Source organism: Pongo abelii, chromosome 1, assembly GCF_028885655.2.
Source record: "Pongo abelii isolate AG06213 chromosome 1, NHGRI_mPonAbe1-v2.0_pri, whole genome shotgun sequence".
Lineage (NCBI taxonomy): Eukaryota > Metazoa > Chordata > Mammalia > Primates > Hominidae > Pongo > Pongo abelii.
In genome coordinates, this window is record NC_071985.2 from 180387555 (window position 1) to 180406046 (window position 18492).

General features: G+C 45.1%; 1 protein-coding gene across 1 annotated transcript in view; it reads right to left on the minus strand.

Moving 5' to 3' along the window:
* Window positions 1-18145, minus strand: part of ZYG11A (zyg-11 family member A, cell cycle regulator) — a 59205-nt gene extending 41060 nt beyond the window's left edge. Inside the window, exons 1-2 of the mRNA XM_002810813.4 lie at window positions 17930-18145; window positions 6279-6444 (exon numbers count right to left, since the gene is read on the minus strand). Coding sequence (XP_002810859.2) covers window positions 6279-6444; window positions 17930-18019 — 256 coding nt within the window. The 5' untranslated portion in view covers window positions 18020-18145. The remainder of the gene's footprint in view (window positions 1-6278; window positions 6445-17929) is intronic.
* Between the last annotated feature and the right edge of the window lie 347 nt (window positions 18146-18492).

Sequence of the window (18492 nt, forward strand, 5' to 3'; positions counted from 1 at the left end):
TTAGGAGTTTGGGATAAAGGGCTGGGAACTCTGGGGAATGACAGTAGAAGAGGTAAAATAAAAGAAGGAAAATCACACAAGAAGTGTTCAGAGTGAGAAGAGTATCCAAGATAGGACCTTAAGAAGCACAAAATACGGCCAGGCACTGTGGCTCACGCCTGTAATCCCAGCACTTTGGGAGGCCGAGGCCTGCAGATCACGAGGTCAGGAGATGGAGACATCCTGGCTAACACGGTGAAACCCCGTCTCTACTAAAAATATTTTAAAAATTAGCCAGGCATGGTGGCAGGTGCCTGTAGTCCCAGCTACTCGGGAGACTGAGGCAGGAGAATGGCGTGAACCCAGGAGGCAGAGCTGGCAGTGAGCCGAGATGGCGCCACTGCACTCCAGCCTGGGCGACAGAGCGAGACTCCATCCCCCAAAAAAAAAAAAAAAAAAGCACAAAACATTTAAGGTGCAGATAGAAAAACAGAAGGAAATTGTGGAAGAGTAATCCAGGATACAAGAAAAAAAACAAACCAGAAAACTAGGCTGGGCGCGGTGGCTCACGCCTGTAATCCCAGCACTTTGGGAGGCTGAGGTGGGCGGATCACAAGGTCAGGAGATCGAGACCATCTCAAAAAAAAAAAAAAAAAAAAAAAAAACACAGAAAACTATTCTAAACCAGAAAGGTAAAGGAGAGTAATGACCACTAAAAGTCAAACCAACAAGAAACCCTGATAATTTTTTCTTCTTTTTTAGACAGTTTCACTCTTGTTGCCTAGGCTGGAGTGCATGGCGCGATCTTGGCTCACCGCAACCTCCACCTCCCAGCTTCAAGCGATTCTCCTGACTCAGCCTCCCGAGCAGCTGGGATTACCGGCATACACCACCACACCCGGCTAATTTTGTATTTCTAGTAGAGACGGGGCTTCTCCATGCTGGTCAGGCTGGTCTCAAACTCCTGACCTCAGGTGATTCGCCTGCAACTCGGCCTCCCAAAGTGCTGGGATTACAGGCGTGAGCCAACGCGCCTGGCCAATTTTTTTTTTTTTTTTTTTTTTTTGAGACAGAGTCTCGCTCTGTCGCCCAGGCTGGAGTGCAGTGGCGCAATCTCAGCTCACCACAAGCTCCGCCTCCCAGGTTCACGCGATTCTCCTGCCTCAGCCTCACGAGCAGCTGGGACTACAGGCGCCCGCCACCGCGTCCAGTTTATTTTTTGTATTTGTAGTAGAGACAGGGTTTCACCGTGTTAGCCAGGATGGCCTCGATCTCCTGACCTTGTGCTCCGCCCGCCTCGGCCTCCCAAAGTGCTGAGATTACAGGCTTGAGATACCGCGCCCGGCCTTTTTTTTTTTTAAGAGACAGAGTACCACTCTTGCCCAGGATGCAGTACAATGGCACCATCATAGCTCACTATAGCCTCGAACTCCTGGTTCCAAGCAGTCCTCCCACCTAGGCCTTCCAAAGTGCTGGGATTATAGGCATGAGCCACCGTGCCCAGCCACTCTTGATAATTTAATGGATCTAGGCAATGATCATCCATCTGTGGCCACCACAATCACAAAAACAAACTAACCTCATCAACTCCCTGAAGCAAGCACATAGCACCACATCAAGAGTTAAAAAAAAAAAACCCCAACGTGAACTCGATCAAGCGTCTACCTCCAACGTTCAAGTGACAGGATATACAGGGATCAGAGGAACACACCAAAATCATAGCACTTACATGACAAAATCCCTATTATGAGAAAATTTACACAACAAATGATCAGTTTTATAACCTGGGATTACATGCGTGAGCCACCACGTCCGGCCGTAATTTTTGCATTTTTAGTAGAAATAGGGTTTCATCATGTTGGCCAGGCTGGTCTCAAACTCCTGACCTCAAGTGATCTGCTTACCTCGGCCTCCCAAAGTGCTGGGATTACAGACGTGAGGCACCGTGCCTGGCCCATAATCAATTTTAGAACCTCAAGCTTTCCATCACCTCAGAAAGAAACCTTGTACCCGTTAGATTTTACTTCCCTTTTCCCACATCCCTGCAGCCCTAAGCAACCACTAACTAGTCTACTTTCCATCTCTACGGATTTGCCTATTCTGAACATTTAATATAAATTAAATCCAATATGTGGCCTTGTGTGCCGAACTTTTTTCATTTAGCATGTTTTTTTTGTTGTTTTTGTTTGTTTGTTTGTTTTTGAGACGGAGTCTTGCTCTGTTGCCCGGGCTGGAATGCAGTGGTGCGATCTCGGCTCACTGCAAGCTCTGCCTCCCGGGTTCACGCCATTCTCCTGCCTCAGCCTCCCGAGTAGCTGGGACTACAGGCGCCCGCCACTGCGCCTGGCTAATTTTTTTTGTATTTTTAGTAGAGATGGGGTTTCACAGTGGTCTCGATCTCCTGATCTCGTGATCCGCCCACCTCAGCCTCCAAAAGTGCTGGGATCACAGGCATGAGCCACTGCGCCCGGCCTCATTTAGCATGTTTTTAAGGCTCACAGTGTGCAACACGTATCTCTGTACTCGTTCCTTTTTATAGTCGCATATTCTACTGTATGGACATACCACATTGTATTTATCTGTTTTTAGGTTGACGGACATTTGTGTTGTTTTCACTTTTGGGCTATTATGAATAATATGCTACCATAAATATATGTGTACAAATTTCATTTTTAAACTTAAAAAAATTTATTCTAAACTTTCTCTGCTCCATATGAATCTGCAGGAATGTGTAAGAGTTTCTATGTGGACATAAGTTTTCATTTCTCTGAGTGAAATTGCTGGATCAAATGGTAACTCATTATCTTTTTGAGGAACTGCCAGACTATTGTTTGTGGCTGTACTATTTTACGTTCCCACCAGCAGTGTCCAAGAGTTCTAATTTCTGTACGTTCTCACCAAGACTCATCTGACATTTTGATTATAGCCATCCTAGTGGACGTGAAATAGTATCTGCTGTGCTTTTAATTTGCATTTCCCTAATGACTTACGGTGTTGAGCAACTTTTCATGTGCTTATTGGCCATTTGTGTCTTTTTTTTTTGAGACAGAGTCTCTATTGCCCAGGCTGGAGTGCAGTGGCGCGATCTCTGCTCACCACAACCTCCGCCTCCTGGGTTCAACTGATTCTCCTGCCTCAGCCTTTATGCTACCATAAAGATATGTGTAAAAATTTTAGTTTGTGTTATTCTAGAAACTTGTCCCTTTCAAGAAAGTTATCAAATTTATTGGCATACACTTGTTCATAGTATTCCTTTCTAATCCATTTCATTTCTATAAGGTCAGTAGTAATTGTGCTCCTGCTTTCATTTCTTTTGCATTTTATTTATTTTTGATACTTAACTGTACATATTTGGGGGTATAGTGTGATATTCCTATATGCATATATATATTGTGTGATCATCAAATCAAAGTATTTAGTATATTCATGACCTTACACATTATCATTTCTTTGTGGCGGGAACATTCAAAATCCTCTCCTATTTTGAAATATATAATACATTATTGTTAATCATAGAAACCCTACTGTGTAATAGGCCACCGGAATTTATTCCTAACTCTAACTCTAACTTTGTACTTGTTGAGTAACCTATCCCTATTTCCCCTTTCTTCCTCCTTTCCCCAGCCTCTGGTAACTACTATTCTATTCTTTTCTTCTATGAGATCAACTTCTTTAGATTTCATGAGTGAGATCACGTAGTATTTATCTTTCTGTGCCTGGCTTATTTCACTGAACATAATGTCCTTCAGGTTCATCTATGCTGCCACACATGACAGGATTTTATTCTTTTTTATGGCTGAATGGTATTCTATTGTGTGTATATTCCACATTTTCTTTATACATTCCTCCATTGATAGACACTTAGATTGACTCCATATCTTGGCTATTATGAAGAGTGCTGCAGTATATTTTTATATATTCATGACAAATCCTTTTCTTACCTTTTGATATTTCTATGCTACGAAGAAAAAAAACTGCAGTATATTTACTGAAAAGGATTTGTGTATGGATGGATCTGCACAGTTCAAAGTTGTGTTTTTCTCAGGAGGCTGAGGAGGGAAAACTGCTTGAGCTGAGGAGGTCAAGGCAGCAGTGAGCTATGATAGCACCATTGCACTCCAGCCTGGGCAACAGAGCAAGACAAAACAAAAACAAAAACATTATCGAGCAGAGTAAACAAAACAAAACTAAAAAAGCAGTAGCACACAAAAATGACCAAGTGGGATTTGTCCAAAGGATACAAGGTTGGTGAACATCCAAAAAGCAATTAATGTAATATACAATATACAGGCCAGGCACAATGGCTCATGCATATAATCCTAGCACTTTGGGAAGCCATTGCACTACAGCCTGGGCAACAAGAACAAAACTCTGTCTCAAAAAAAAAAAAAAAAAAAAAAGAAGCCGGGCATAGTGGCTCACACCTGTAATCCCAGCACTTTGGGAGGCTGAAGCCAGCAGATCACAAGGTCAGGAGTTCGAGACCAGCCTGGCCAACATAGTGAAACGTCGTCTCTGCTAAAAATACAAAAATTAGCTGGGCATGGTGGCAAGCGCCTGTAGTCCCAGCTACTGGGGAGGCTGAGGCAGGGGAATCACTTGAACCCAGGAGGCGGAGGTTGTGGTGAGCAGAGATCGCGCCACTGCACTCCAGCCTCGGCAATAGAGACTCTGTCTCAAAAAAAAAGACACAAATGGCCAATAAGCACATGAAAAGTTGCTCAACACCGTAAGTCATTAGGGAAATGCAAATTAAAAGCACAGCAGATACTATTTCACGTCCACTAGGATGGCTATAATCAAAATGTCAGATGAGTCTTGGTGAGAACGTACAGAAATTAGAACTCTTGGACACTGCTGGTGGGAACGTAAAATAGTACAGCCACAAACAATAGTCTGGCAGTTCCTCAAAAAGATAATGAGTTACCATTTGATCCAGCAATTTCACTCAGAGAAATGAAAACTTATGTCCACATAGAAACTCTTACACATTCCTGCAGATTCACATAGAGCAGAGAAAGTTTAGAATAAATTTTTTAAGTTTAAAAATGAAATTTGTACATATATCTTTATGGTAGCATATTATTCATAATAGCCCAAAAGTGAAAACAACACAAATGTCCGTCAACCGAAAAACAGATAAATACAATGTGGTATGTCCATACAGTAGAATATGCGACTATAAAAAGGAACGAGTACAGATATACGTGTTGCACAATGTGAGCCTTAAACATGCTAAATGAAAAAAGTTCAGCACACAAGGCCACATATTGGATTTAATCTATATTAAATGTTCAGAATAGGCAAATCTGTAGAGATGGAAAGTAAACTAGTGGTTGCTTAGGGCTGGAGGGATGTGGGAAAAGGGAAGTAAAATCTAACGGGCACAAGGTTTCTTTCTGAGGTGATGGAAAGTTTGAGGTTCTAAAATTGATTATGGGCCAGGAACGGTGCCTCACGTCTGTAATCCCAGCACTTTGGGAGGCCGAGGCAGGCAGATCACTTGAGGTCAGGAGTTTGAAACCAGCCTGGCCAACATGGTGAAACCCCATCTCTACCAAAAATACAAAAATTATGGCCGGACATGGTGGCTCACATCTGTAATCCCAGGTTATAAATAAATAAATAATAAAATGCCCTTTTCTTTCCTTTATTTTTCTAGTGGAGTTCTTTAAGCCCAGCTACAATGGGAGGTAAGACTCATAACCATAATGAAAAGAATGGTAAACAAGACTACAGCAAGAGCATTTTGAAAAAGCTAGAGAGCAGGCCGGGCACAGTGGCTCACGCCTGTAATCCCAGCACTTTGGGAGGCCAAGGCAGGCGGATCACCTGAAGTCAGGAGTTCAAGACCAGCCTGACCAATGTGGTGAAACCCCGTCTCTACTAAAAATACAAAAATCAGCCAGGCGTGGTGGGCGCCTGTAATCCCAGCTACTCGGGAGGCTGAGGCAGGAGAATCGCTTAAACCCAGGAGGCGGAGGTTGCAGTGAGTAAAGATTGTGCCACCATACTCCAGCCTTGGCGACAAGAGAGAAACTCCCGTCTCAAAAAAAAAAAGAAAGCTAGAGAGCAGATGGATGAATGATAACTTAGTAAGTGAAGAGTGGAAAACCAATTCAATAGCAGGGCTAGCCTAGAAGACTTTCCATCATGGAATCCCAGAAAGAGTGAGTCTCAACTTCCAGACAAATGAAATGGAAATACTTTGTGAGAATCACAATAGAAATTGTGTGTGAAAGTGCTTTTCAAATAGTAAAGTACTGCAAGAGCTGACTTTAGAGAAGCCTTATCACTACCTTGCCAAGTCATCACCCTGAGAAATCGATCGGCTACTTCCTGAGGGAAACTCCAATGCTCCGGAAGGCACAGTGTTCCATCAGGTCTTTCAGAACACAATTTCTCCAGGTTAGCAATCAGGACATTCAGGCAGATGTTGACCAAAGTGTAGGGAGATGCCTCTTCCTAGCAAACAAAACCCCAAACAAACTTTGTTAGAATACATCTGCAAGAATTCAACATAAAACTGGTCATGCCATACATATTCCACTTGATGAGGGTATCTGAAGATACATCCTTCATACTCTAATAATGATTTATATGTAACGAAACCACCTCATTCCAACTGTTAACTGAATGGAAAATTTAATCTGTTGTCCTTTCTGTTGTACAGCTGTCCCTCAAAATCTGCAGGAGATTGGTTCCAGAACTCTCTGACCAGTATCCACAGATGCTCAAGTCTCCTTATATAAAATGGTGTAATGTTTGCCTATAACCTATGCAGACATTCTCATATACTACAAATCATTTCTAAATTACTTATAAACACTAATACAGTGTAAATCCTTTATACTGTATTGTTTACAGAATGACAAGAAAAAAGTCTGTACATGTTCAGTACAGATGCAGGTATTTTTCCCCAAATATTTTCCATCCAAAGTTGGCTGAATTCACATATACTGAAGCCATAGTCAGAGAGAACATATTGTATCTTGAAAAACATTAAGTTCTTTGTTTCTTTTTTTTGAAACAGGGTCTCACTATCGCCTAGGCTGGAGTGCAGTGGCACAATCACAGACGAATGCAACTTTGACTTCCCCAGTCAGGTGATCCTTCCACCTCAGCCTCCTGAGTAACTGGGACTACAAGCCCATGCCACCATGCCCAGCTAATTTTTTGTACGTTTATTATACAGTCCCACTTTGTTGTCCAAGCTAGTCTCGAAACTCGTGGTATCAAGAGATCCTCCCACTTCAGCTTCCCCAAATGCTGGATTACAGGCATGAGCCACCACGCCCGGCCCCAATATTAAGTTCTCTTAATCCTTTACTTATCACCTGTTCTGTGCTAGCCGCTGAAAATACAGAGATGGGTAAGATATGGTTCTAGTCCCTTTAAAGCTAAAGTTTAGTGAAGAATACAAACAAGAAATCTGACAATTTCAATGCAACATTTGGGACACTCCAAGCAGAGATCACATGGTCATTCACTCAAAAAAATACGTATTCATTGATTATCATGTGTCTATTCTCAAAACCGTTCACAATCTCACAACGGTGATACAGTCAAGGTCCTATGAAACTGTAAGAAACTGACAGTAAGGTGAGGATATAAAGGCATGTACAGATAGTCCCTGACTCATGATTTTTGGAATTACAATGGTATAAAGTAGAAACCATACTTCAAATTTTGAGTTTTGATCTCTTCCCGGGCTAGTGACATAATATGACACTCTTTCAATGCTGGTCAGCAGAGTGAGCTGCAGCTCCCAGTCAGCCACACGATCACAAGGGTGAACAACCAATACTTGGTATCTTCTTGAACACTATGCCTGCTAAACCATCAACAAGTGTCAATGGGCTCCAATGCTTAGAAGAGCAACTGGTGACCCTGTTGATGTAGCTTCTCCATCATCCAGCAATTAACTTTTAGTTCAATGCTTCAAACATTCTTCAGGCCCAGCGTGCTTTCAGCTGTGTATGTTAACAGTGAGTACCCATATGACCACTGTTTTTCACTGTCAGTATCAATAAATTCCATGAGATATTCAACACTATAATGAAATGGGCTTTGTGTTAGATGATTTTGCTCAACTGTAGGCTAATGTAAGAGTTCTGAGCACATTTAAGGTGGGCCAGACTAACCTATATTTGATAGCTTAGGTGTATTAAATGCATTTTGGACTCAGAATATTTTAAATTTACAAGGGTTTTATTGGGACATAAACCTATTGTAAGGCAAAAAATGCCTTTCTCCTCTACAAAATAGAAAGGCTGGCCAAGCCTGGTAGCTGTTAATTCCGGCATTTTGGGAGGCCGAGGCGGGTGGATCACTTAAGGTCATGAGTTTGAGACCAGCCTGGCCAACATAGCAACCCCCTGTTCTAAAAATAAAAAATTAGCCAGGCATGGTGGCACATGCCTATCTATAGTCCCAGCTACTCAGGAGCCTTGAGGCAGGAGAAGCCCTTGAACCCAGAAGGCAGAGAGTGCAGTGAGCCAAGATAGCATCACTGCACTCCAGCATGGGTGACAGACTCTGTCTCAAAAAAAAAAAAAAAAAAAAAAAAAAAAGTTGCTCTAAAATTAACTGTCGGGACAGGTGCAGAGGCTCACTCCTGTAATCACACCACTTTGGGAAGATGAGGTGGGTGGATCATCTGAGGTCAGGAGTTCGAGACCAGCCTGGCCAACATGGTGAAACCCCATCTTCACCAAAAATACAAAAATTGGCCAGGCACGGTGGCTCACGCCTGTAATCCCAGCACTTTGGGAGGCTGAGGTGGGTGGATCATGAGGTCAGCAGTTCGAGACCAGCCTGGCCAACATAGTGAAACCCCATCTCTAATAAAAATACGAAAAATTAGCCGAGAGTGGTGGCAGGCGCCTGTAATCCTAGCTACTCAGGAGGCAGAGGCAGGATAATCACTTGAACCCGGGAGGCGGAGGTTGCAGCGAGCCAAGATTGTGCCACTGCACACCAGCCCAGGTGACAGTGCGAGACTCCATCATTAAAAAAAAAAAAAAATTAGGAAGGCATGGTGGCGGGTGCCTGTAATCCCAGCTACTCAGGAGGCTGAGGCAGCAGAATCACTTGAACGAGGGAGGTGGAGGTTGCAGTGAGCGGAGATCACACCACTGCACTCCAACCTGGGCAACAGAGTGAGACTATATCTCAAAAAATAAAAAATAAAATAAGTAAGATAAAATAAATAAATTAATTAAAATAAATAATAAAATAAACTGTGGGCTGGGCATGGTGGCTCACACCGGTAATTCCAACACTTTGGGAGGCAGAGGCAGACTGATCACTTGAGGTTAGGAGCTCGAGATCAACCTGGCCAACATGTTGAAACCAATCCCTACTAAAAATACAAAAATTAGCCAGGTGGTGGCTCGTGCCTGTAATCCCAGCTACTCGGGAGGCTGAGGCAGGAGAAACGCTTGTACCCGGGAGGCAGAGGTTGCAGTAAGCCCAGATCGCGCCACTACACTCCAGCCTGGGTGACAGAGTGAGACCCTGTCTCAAAAATAATAATAATAATAAATTGACTGTGGTAATGGTTACACATATATGCACACATATATGAAAAGTCTCCTGGTTGGGCACAGTGGCTCACACCTGTAATCCCAGCATGAAAGGCCAAGGCAGGTAGATCATGTGAGCTGAGGAGTTCAAGACCAGATGTGGAAACATGGCAAAACCCCGTCTCCATAAAAAATACGAAAAAATTAGCCAGATATGGTAGGGTGTGCCTGAGTCCCAGCTACCTGGGGGGCTGAGGCAGGAGAATTGCTTGAGCCCAGGAGGTCAAGGCTGCAGTGAGGCAATGAGCCGTGATTGCGCCCCTCCACTCCAACCTGGATGACAAAATGAGACCCTGTCTCAAAAAAAAAAATTTAAAGTCTCTGAATTGCAAAATATATATAGACACTCAAAGTAGCATCCATAAAGTTCAGCTTACAATAAAATATCAGACATGAGAAGCAGGAAAAAGAAGTCAATAGAAATAAATCCCAAAATAACTGAAATAACCTAACAGACAAGAATTTCAAATGGCTATTATAATTCACGGGTTTAAAACAGAACATGAACACAATAAAAGAACAAATATGGAATCAACAGAAAAACAGAAGATATGAAAAAGACCAAAAGGAAACATCTAGAGTTGAAAAAATACACCAGGCCAGACGTAGTGGCTCACGCCTGTAATCCCAGAGCTTTTGGAGGCTGAGGCGGGCACATCACAAGGTCAGGAGATCGAGACCATCCTGGCCAACATGGTGAAACCCCGTCTCTACTAAAAATACAAAAATTAGAAGTTGGGTGCGGTGGCTCACGCCTGTAATCCCAACACTTTGGGAGGCTGAGGCAGGCGAATCACAAGGTCAGATGTTCGAGACCAGCCTGGCCAACATGGTGAAACCCCATCTCTATTAAAAATACAAAAAATTAGCCGGGTGTATTGGCGGGCACCTGTAATCTTGGCTACTTGGGAGACTGAGGCAGGAGAATAGCTTGAACCTGGGATGCAGAAGTTGCAGTGAGCTGAGATCACTCCACTGCACGCCAACCTGGGCAACAGAATGAGACTCTGTCTCAAAAAAAAAAAAAAAAAAAAAAAAATTAGCTGGGCGTAGCGGTGCTTGCGCCTGTAAGTCCCAGCTACTCCGGAGGCTGAGACAGGAGAATCACTTGAACCCAGGAGGCGGAGGTTGCAGTGAGCTGAGATTGTGCCACTGCACTCCAGCCTGGCAACAGAGCAAGACTATGTCTCAAAAGAAAAAAACAGCAGATAGGATTATCAGCAGATCAGAACTACAAAATAAGAGATCACTAAAGATGAAGTCAGGACAATAGAAATGACTCAAACTGAAACAGAAAAAGGTTGGGAAAAAAGTTGAAAACCGTGGTGCCCCAATTAAGGCACTTCTTAACCAATCTTAAGCAGCCTGTTAGAAATGTATAATTGAGGCCAGGCACGGTGGCTCACGCCTGTAATCCCAGCACTTTAGGAGGCCGAGGCGGGCAGATCATGAGGTCAGGAGATGGAGATCACCCTGGCTAATACGGTGAAACCCCGTCTCTACTAAAAATATTTTTAAAATTAGCCGGGCGTGGTGGCGGATGCCTGTAGTCCCAGCTACTCAGGAGGCTGAGGCAGGAGAATGGCGTGAACCGGGGAGGCGGAGCTGGCAGTGAGCCGAGATCGTGCCACTGCACTCCAGCCTGGGCAACAGAGGGAGACTCCGTCTCAAAAAAAAAAAAAGAAATGTATAATTGAAACTCTAGGCCAGCACAGTGGTTCACGCCTGTAATCCCAGCACGCTTGGAGACCAAGGCAGGCAGATCACTTGAGGCCAGGAGTTCAAGACCAGCCTGGCCAACATGGTGAAACTCCATCTCTACTAAAAATACAAAAAAATTAGCTGGGCACGTTGGCGCACACCTGTAAATCCCAGCTACTCAGGAGGCTGAGACATGAGAGTCCCTTGAGCCCGGGAGGCAGGAGGCTGCAGTGAGCAGAGATTGTGCCACTGCACTCCAGCCTGAGTGACAGAGCAAGACTTGGTCTCAAAAAAAGTAAAGAGGCTGGGCGCGGTGGCTCACACCTGTAATCCCAGCACTTTGGGAGGCTGAGGTGGGCAGATCACAAGGTCAGGAGATCGAGAACATCGTGGCAAACATGGTGAAACCCCATCTCTACTAAAAATACAAAAATCAGTTGGGCGTGGTGGCATATGCCTATAATCCCAATCCCAGCTACTCAGGAGGCTGAGGCAGGAGAATCTCTTGAACGAGGGAATCGGAGGTTGCAGTGAGGTGAGATCACGCCACTGCACTCCAGCTGGTCGACAGAGCGAGACTCGGTCTCAAAAAAAAAAAGAAGTAAAGAAACTCCAAAAGAATTGTGAAAGAATATTTTAACAAAAAATACTTAATAAGGACAATGTCCTATACTTGGAACCTATAAAATTGCTTTGTGGTTTAACTATATTGAAATATAGTTAATTCACTGAGTGCAAAGAATAGTAAAATAAATTTGATGTCTCCATTTTTTTTTTTTTACTTTTAATTTTATTTTTATTTTTGAGACAGAGTCTAGCTCTGCTGCCCAGGCTGCAGTGCAGTGGCATGATCTCGGCTCACTGCAACCTCTACTTCCCAGGTTCAAGCCATTCTCATGCCTCAGCCTCCCAAGTAGGTGGGACTACAGGCATTCACCATCACGTCTGGCTAATTTTTGTATATTTAGTAGAAATTCTCCAGGCTGGTCTTGAACTCCTGGCCTCAGGTGATCTGCCCACCTCAGCCTCCCAAAGTGTGGGAGAAACCCCGTCTCTACTAAAAATACAAAGTGTGGGAGGCTGAGGTGGGAGGACTGCTTGAGACCAGAGCTCAAGACTGGCCTGGGCAACAAAGCAAGACTCAGTCTGTCTTTATTTTACGTCATTTTATTTTTTTAAGTTCAAATCAGATGCAAGATATAAACCCACTGATTTCGGAAGCAAAATAGACCCAAAGCAGAATAAACAAAAAAAGCACAATATGGGAAACTTCTAAAAACCAACAATGAGAAAAAGCTTATGATGGGGCAGTGGACACAGAAAAAAAAAAGGTATGATCACTGAATTGTCACCAAAACAAAGCATGTCGGCCGAGTGCAGTGGCTCACGCCTGTAATCCCAGCACTTTTGGGAGGCCAATGTAGGCGGATCACGAGGTCAGGAGTTTAAGACCCACCTGGCCAATATGGTAAAACCCCATCTCTACTAAAAACACAAAAATAGCTGGGCGCGGTGGCTCACGCCTGTAATCCCAGCACTTTGGGAGGCTGAGGCAGGCAGATCACGAGGTCAGGAGATTGAGACCATCCTGGCTAACATGGTGAAACCCCATCTCTACTAAAAATACAAAAAATTAGCTGGGCATGGTGGCGGGCGCCTATAGTCCCAGCTACTTAGGAGGCTGGGGCAGGAGAATGGCGTGAACCCGGGAGGCGGGGCTTGCAGTGAGCTGAGATCGCCCCACTGCACTCCAGCCTAGGCGACAGAGCGAGACTCCATCTCAAAAAAATAAATAAATAAATAAATTAGCAAGGCGTGGTGGCACGCACCTGTAGTCCCAGCTACTCGGAAGGCTGAGGCAGAAGAATTACTTGAACCCAGGAGGCAGAGGTTACAGTGAACCGAGATCGCGCCACTGCACTCCAGCCTGGCAACAGAGCAAGACTCCGTCTCAAGGAAAAAAAAAAAAAAAAAGTACAGTACAGGGGAAACACTGTCAGAGCCATGAAAACATCTTTCAAATATGAAAATGAAATATATTCTCAGATGAACAAAAGCAGAGACAACTTGTCGCCAGCTCATATGCTATGAGAAATATTAAAAGTTCTTTAAGCTAAAAAAAAAAAAAAATGACAGGCTGGGCACGGTGGCTCATGTCATGCCTGTAATCCTAGCACTTTGGGAGGCCAAGACGGGCTGATCACCTGAGGTCGGGAGTTCGAGACCAGCCTGACCAACATGGAGAAACCCTGTCTCTACTAAAAATACAAAATTAGGCCAGGCACCGTGGTTCACACCTGTAATCCCAGCACTTTGAGAGGCCGAAGTGGGAGGATCACAAGGTCAGGAATTCAAAACCAGCCTGATCAACGTGGTGAAACTCTGTCTCTACTAAAAATACAAAAATTAGTGTGGTGGTGCACACCTATGATCCCAGCTATTCAGGAGGCTGAGGCAGGAGAATCGCTTCAACCTGGGAGGCGGAGGCTGCAGTGAGCCGAGATCGAGATCGCGCCACCACACTCCAGCCTGGGCAACAACAGCGAAACACCTGAGGTCGGGAGTTTGAGACCATCCTAGCTAACACAGTGAAACCCCGTCTCTACTAAAAACACAAAAATTAGCCGGGCATGGCGGCGTGTACCTGTAGTCCCAGCTGCTGGGGAGGCTGAGGCAGGAGAATGGCGTGAACCCGGGAGGTGGAGCTTGCAGTGAGCTGACATTGCACCACTGCACTCCAGCCTGGGCAACAAAAAAAAAAAAAAGTAAATGTGAACAGACAAAAATGTAATTTTAAAGCCTAGAGATGTGGCTCCCAAGCTTTTTGGTCCCAGTACCACTCTACACTCTTAAAAATTGGGTTATATCTATCAACATATACCACGTTAAAAATTAAATCTTAGCAATCTTAAAAATATACATTAATTCACTTAGAAAAAATTAAAAACCCAGAGCATGTTAACATAGATAACATTTTTAAAAATAGCCATAATTGGCCAGGCGCAATGGCTTGCCTGCAATCCTAGTGCTTTGGGAGGCCAGGGTGGGCGGATCATCAGTTCAGGTGTTCAAGACCAGCCTGGCCAACATAGTGAAACCCCATCTCTACTGAAAATACAAAAATTAGCCAGGAATGGCGGCGCGCACCTGTAGTCCCAGCTACTCAGGAGGCTAAAGCAGGAGAATCGCTTGAACCCGGGAGGCGGAGGTTGTGGTGAGCCAAGATTATGCCACTGCACTCCAGCCTGGGCAACAGAGTGAGACTCTGTTTCAAAATATATACATATATAAAAAAATAAATAAATTTAAAAAGCCATAATTTCCAAAAGAATTAAAAACTAGCTTAGTTGAGAACAGCAACACTGTTTTACATTTTTGCAAATTTCATTAATAGGTGGGCTAATGGAAGAGATGGGATTCTGGAGGTCCTGGGGTCCACACTTTGAAAACAGCTACCTTTGAGTGACCATTAAAGAGTAAGAAGGAGAAAGGGAGAGAAAGAGAGAACTACTAAGTCAAAAGAGAACATGGTATTTTCTAAATAATTCAAAAGAAAAGGAAAAAACAAGACAAATGGAACATATATAGCAACACAGTAGACCTAACCCCAACAATACTGATAATTATACTTACTCTAATTAAAAAGCACAGAATGGCCGGGCACGGTGGCTCACATCTCGAATCCCAGAACTTTGGGAGGCTGAGGCCAGAAGTCTGACACTAGCCTGGGCAACAAAGCAAGACTCAGCCTCTACGAAAAATAAAAAACAGCCAGGCATGGTGGTGCACACCTACAGTCTAGCTACTAGGGAGGCTGAGGAGGGAGGATGAGCTATGATCGCAGACTGCACTCAAACCTGGGCAACACAGTGAGACTCTCTCCTCCCTGCAAAAATCAATTAAAAAAATACATTTTTTAATTAAAAAAATTAAAATATTTACTTTCTTGTCCTCTGTTAAAAAAAAAAAAAAATTCAAAAATAAAGTTTGAGTGCAGTGGTTCACGCCTGTAATCCCAGCACTTTGGGTGGCCAAGGTGGGCAGGTCGCTTGAGGCCAGGAGTTCAGGACCAGCCTGGACAACATGGTTAAACCCCGCCTCTACAAAAATACCTGTCTCTACAAAAATACAAAAATATAAAAATTAGCCAGGAATGGTGGCACACACTTGTAGTCCCAGCTACTCAGGAGGCTGAGGCGAGAGAATCATTTGAACCCGGGAGGCGGAGGTTGCAGTAAGTCAAGATTGTACCACTGTACTCCAGCCTGAGTGACAGAGCAAGGCTCCGTCTCAAAAAAAAAAAAAAAAAAAGCACAGACCATTAGGCTACATACAAATGCAAGACTGCTGTTTACAAGAGACGCAATTTAAAACATAAAGACAGTTGTTAAACACTAGACACAAGGAAACTGGAGTGACTACATTGTCAGAAAAAATGAGGCATCTGGACAAGAATATTGCTAGAGATCAAGATGGACATTTCTTAATGATAAAAGGGCCAATTCATCAAGCAGAATTAACATTCCTAAATGCATATGAACTTACTAATAGCTTCAAAATTCATGAAGCAAAAAAACTGAAAGGATATGGGAGGCCAAGGCAAGAGGATTACTTGAGCCCAGGAGTTCAAAGACCAGCCTGGGCAACATAGGGAAACCACCGTCTTAATTAAAAATAAAAAATTAAAAGGATAAAAAGAAAATAACATGACTGGGCAGAAAATCTTTAAAAATTTACAAAAAAATAAAGCAACTAAGTGACTTTGGCCAGGCTGTAGGATACAAGATCAATATACAAAAATCAATTTTATGTATTCTTATATATACACAAGGTAATATAAAGTTTTAAAAAGTATTTGCTGGCCGGACACGGTGGCTCCTGCCTGTAATCCCAGCACTTTGGGAGACTCCGTCTCAAAAAAAAAAGTATTTACAATAGTATCAAGAACAGGAACAAATTTAACAAAATGTGAAAAGACTTTTATATTAAAAACTACAAAACATTGCTAAGAGAAGGTTAAAATGACATAAATGGAAATAACTGTATGTATGTTTCATAGGGAAAAAAGTATTCATGCAATATTTGTGTAATTAAAATAATTAATTAAAAATAAATAAGATCCTTAACAAAGAAAATGAGATATACCCAGAACTAGACAGAGAAAATGGGTGTGAGTACTTTTGCAAAGAAATCTTGTTTCGATTCCAAGCAGGAAAAAATGTGCTTGAGACGATGCTAGTACACACGTAAAAAATCCAAGTTTTCCATTAATTACAAATCCACAAATTATATAACAACTTTTCTAAATGAGTTCAAAAGATTACAGGCTAGATCACTGCAGGGCACAAAGTCTTCCAACAAGGCGTTAATATGTAAAGCACAACCTTAATCAGAACATTTCCTTCTCTCTATAAATTTTGGGTCGAGCCTTCACCACTCAAACCCTCGAGTTCCCCAAGGGTGGCCCTTGACGGGTTTTTTCCAAAGTGGGGCCAGAGGTCTGAACACCTGAGGTGAAATTCAAGTTCACGAGCAAGTCAACTAAATTTCAGAGCTCCCAACTTCCCTACATCGGTAAAATGGAGCCTAGCAAAGCCTACAAAAGACTAGAGGTTACCAGACTGCTTTAGAAAGGTGACACTTGGCCGGGCGCGGTGGCTGACGCCTGTAATCCCAGCACTCTGGAAGGCCGAGGCGGGTAGATCACGAGGTCTGGAGTTCGAGACCATCCTGGCCAACATTGTGAAACCCCGTCTCTACTAAAAATACAAAAAATGAGCCGGGCATGGTGGCGGGCGCCTGTAGTCCCAGCTACTCGGGAGGCTGAGGCAGAAGAATCGCTTGAACCCGGGAGGCGGAGGTTGCAGTGGGCCCAGATCGCGCCACTGCATTCCAGCCTGGTGACAGAGCGAGACTCCGTCTCAAAAAAAAAAAAAAAAAAAGAAAGAAAGAAAAGAAAGGCGACACTTGACACACAGCAGGCGCTAAACACACATTCTTTGGGTTTGCATTTTGTCCAGAGCTAAGAGTAACAGGCATTCGGCAAAGGCTGGGGACGGGACGGAGACGGGGACCGGACGGAGATGGGGGCGGACGCGCGGAAATGAAAGATTCTCAGACTTCGGGTTCCAGTTCCCCCAGCCGGACTAAGCTACTCGCCCGGCCCCGGGCCCAAAGGCCTCAGGTGGTAGCGGCCAAAGGGTCACCGCCTCCGCGGGGCGCCGCGTCCACAACACGGGTGGGGAAACGGTCAAGGTTTGCGGCGTTTGAGTTCCTGACTGCAAAAACGCCGTCCACTACGGGCCAAGCCGAGTGCCGTGCCCTGCACCTACAGCAGCCCGCACTGGGGCGAGGAATCCTGAGGAGGCTCGCCCGGGTCTCTGGGACTACGCTCTCCCCGCGCTGCCTCAGGGCGCAAGTCCCACGCGCTTCGCCCGGCGCAGAAAAGCCCCCCCCGCCCCGCGGCGCCCAGGCCGCCTCCCGCCGCAACGCACCTCCGCGGCGACGCCTGCGCCTGGAAGGGGCTCGGCATCTAGACCGCAGCCCCGCGCGGGCCACACTCCCCAGCAAGTGCCTCAGCAGCGTCCCAGGAGACTCGCCGCGCTCGCCGGAGCTGGACGTGGCGCCGAGGTCCGCGTCGCCGCCCGCACCCTGGTGCTCACCTGTACCACGCAGAAGCCCAGGGCATCCTTCTGAGCGTCAGGAGGGACGATGTTCCGGGGCGTGTGGCCCGGGTGCAAGAAATGAACCATGGCGACCCCGGCGGCGGGGCGTCAAAAAGAGAGCCGGCGTCGAGCCGGGACCCAGATCCCGCGAAAACCAGGCGGGCGGCTGCCAGGACGCGCCCACCACGCCTGCAAGGTACACGGACCTATGGCCGCGCCGTGCCGGCAAGCTTTTGAAATGCCCGGCGAGGCGACGCGCACGCGGGGGCCGGCCCGCCGCAGACCCCACCCCCCGGGCGGCCTCCTAGCCCCACCCGCCCCCCGACACGCCGCCGCCGGGGCCAACCGTTCTCCTCCCGCCTCCCCAGCCTCCCCAGACCAACCTGCCACGACCCAGCCGCTCACCCACTCCTTCCCAGACCCGCACCTCAGGGCTTGAGAGGATATTCCCCGAGGACCGGCTGTGTAGGTTTGGGGAATACTGTACACACACACACACACACACACACACAGACACACACACACACACACACACACACACATATTCATTATTTCTATAT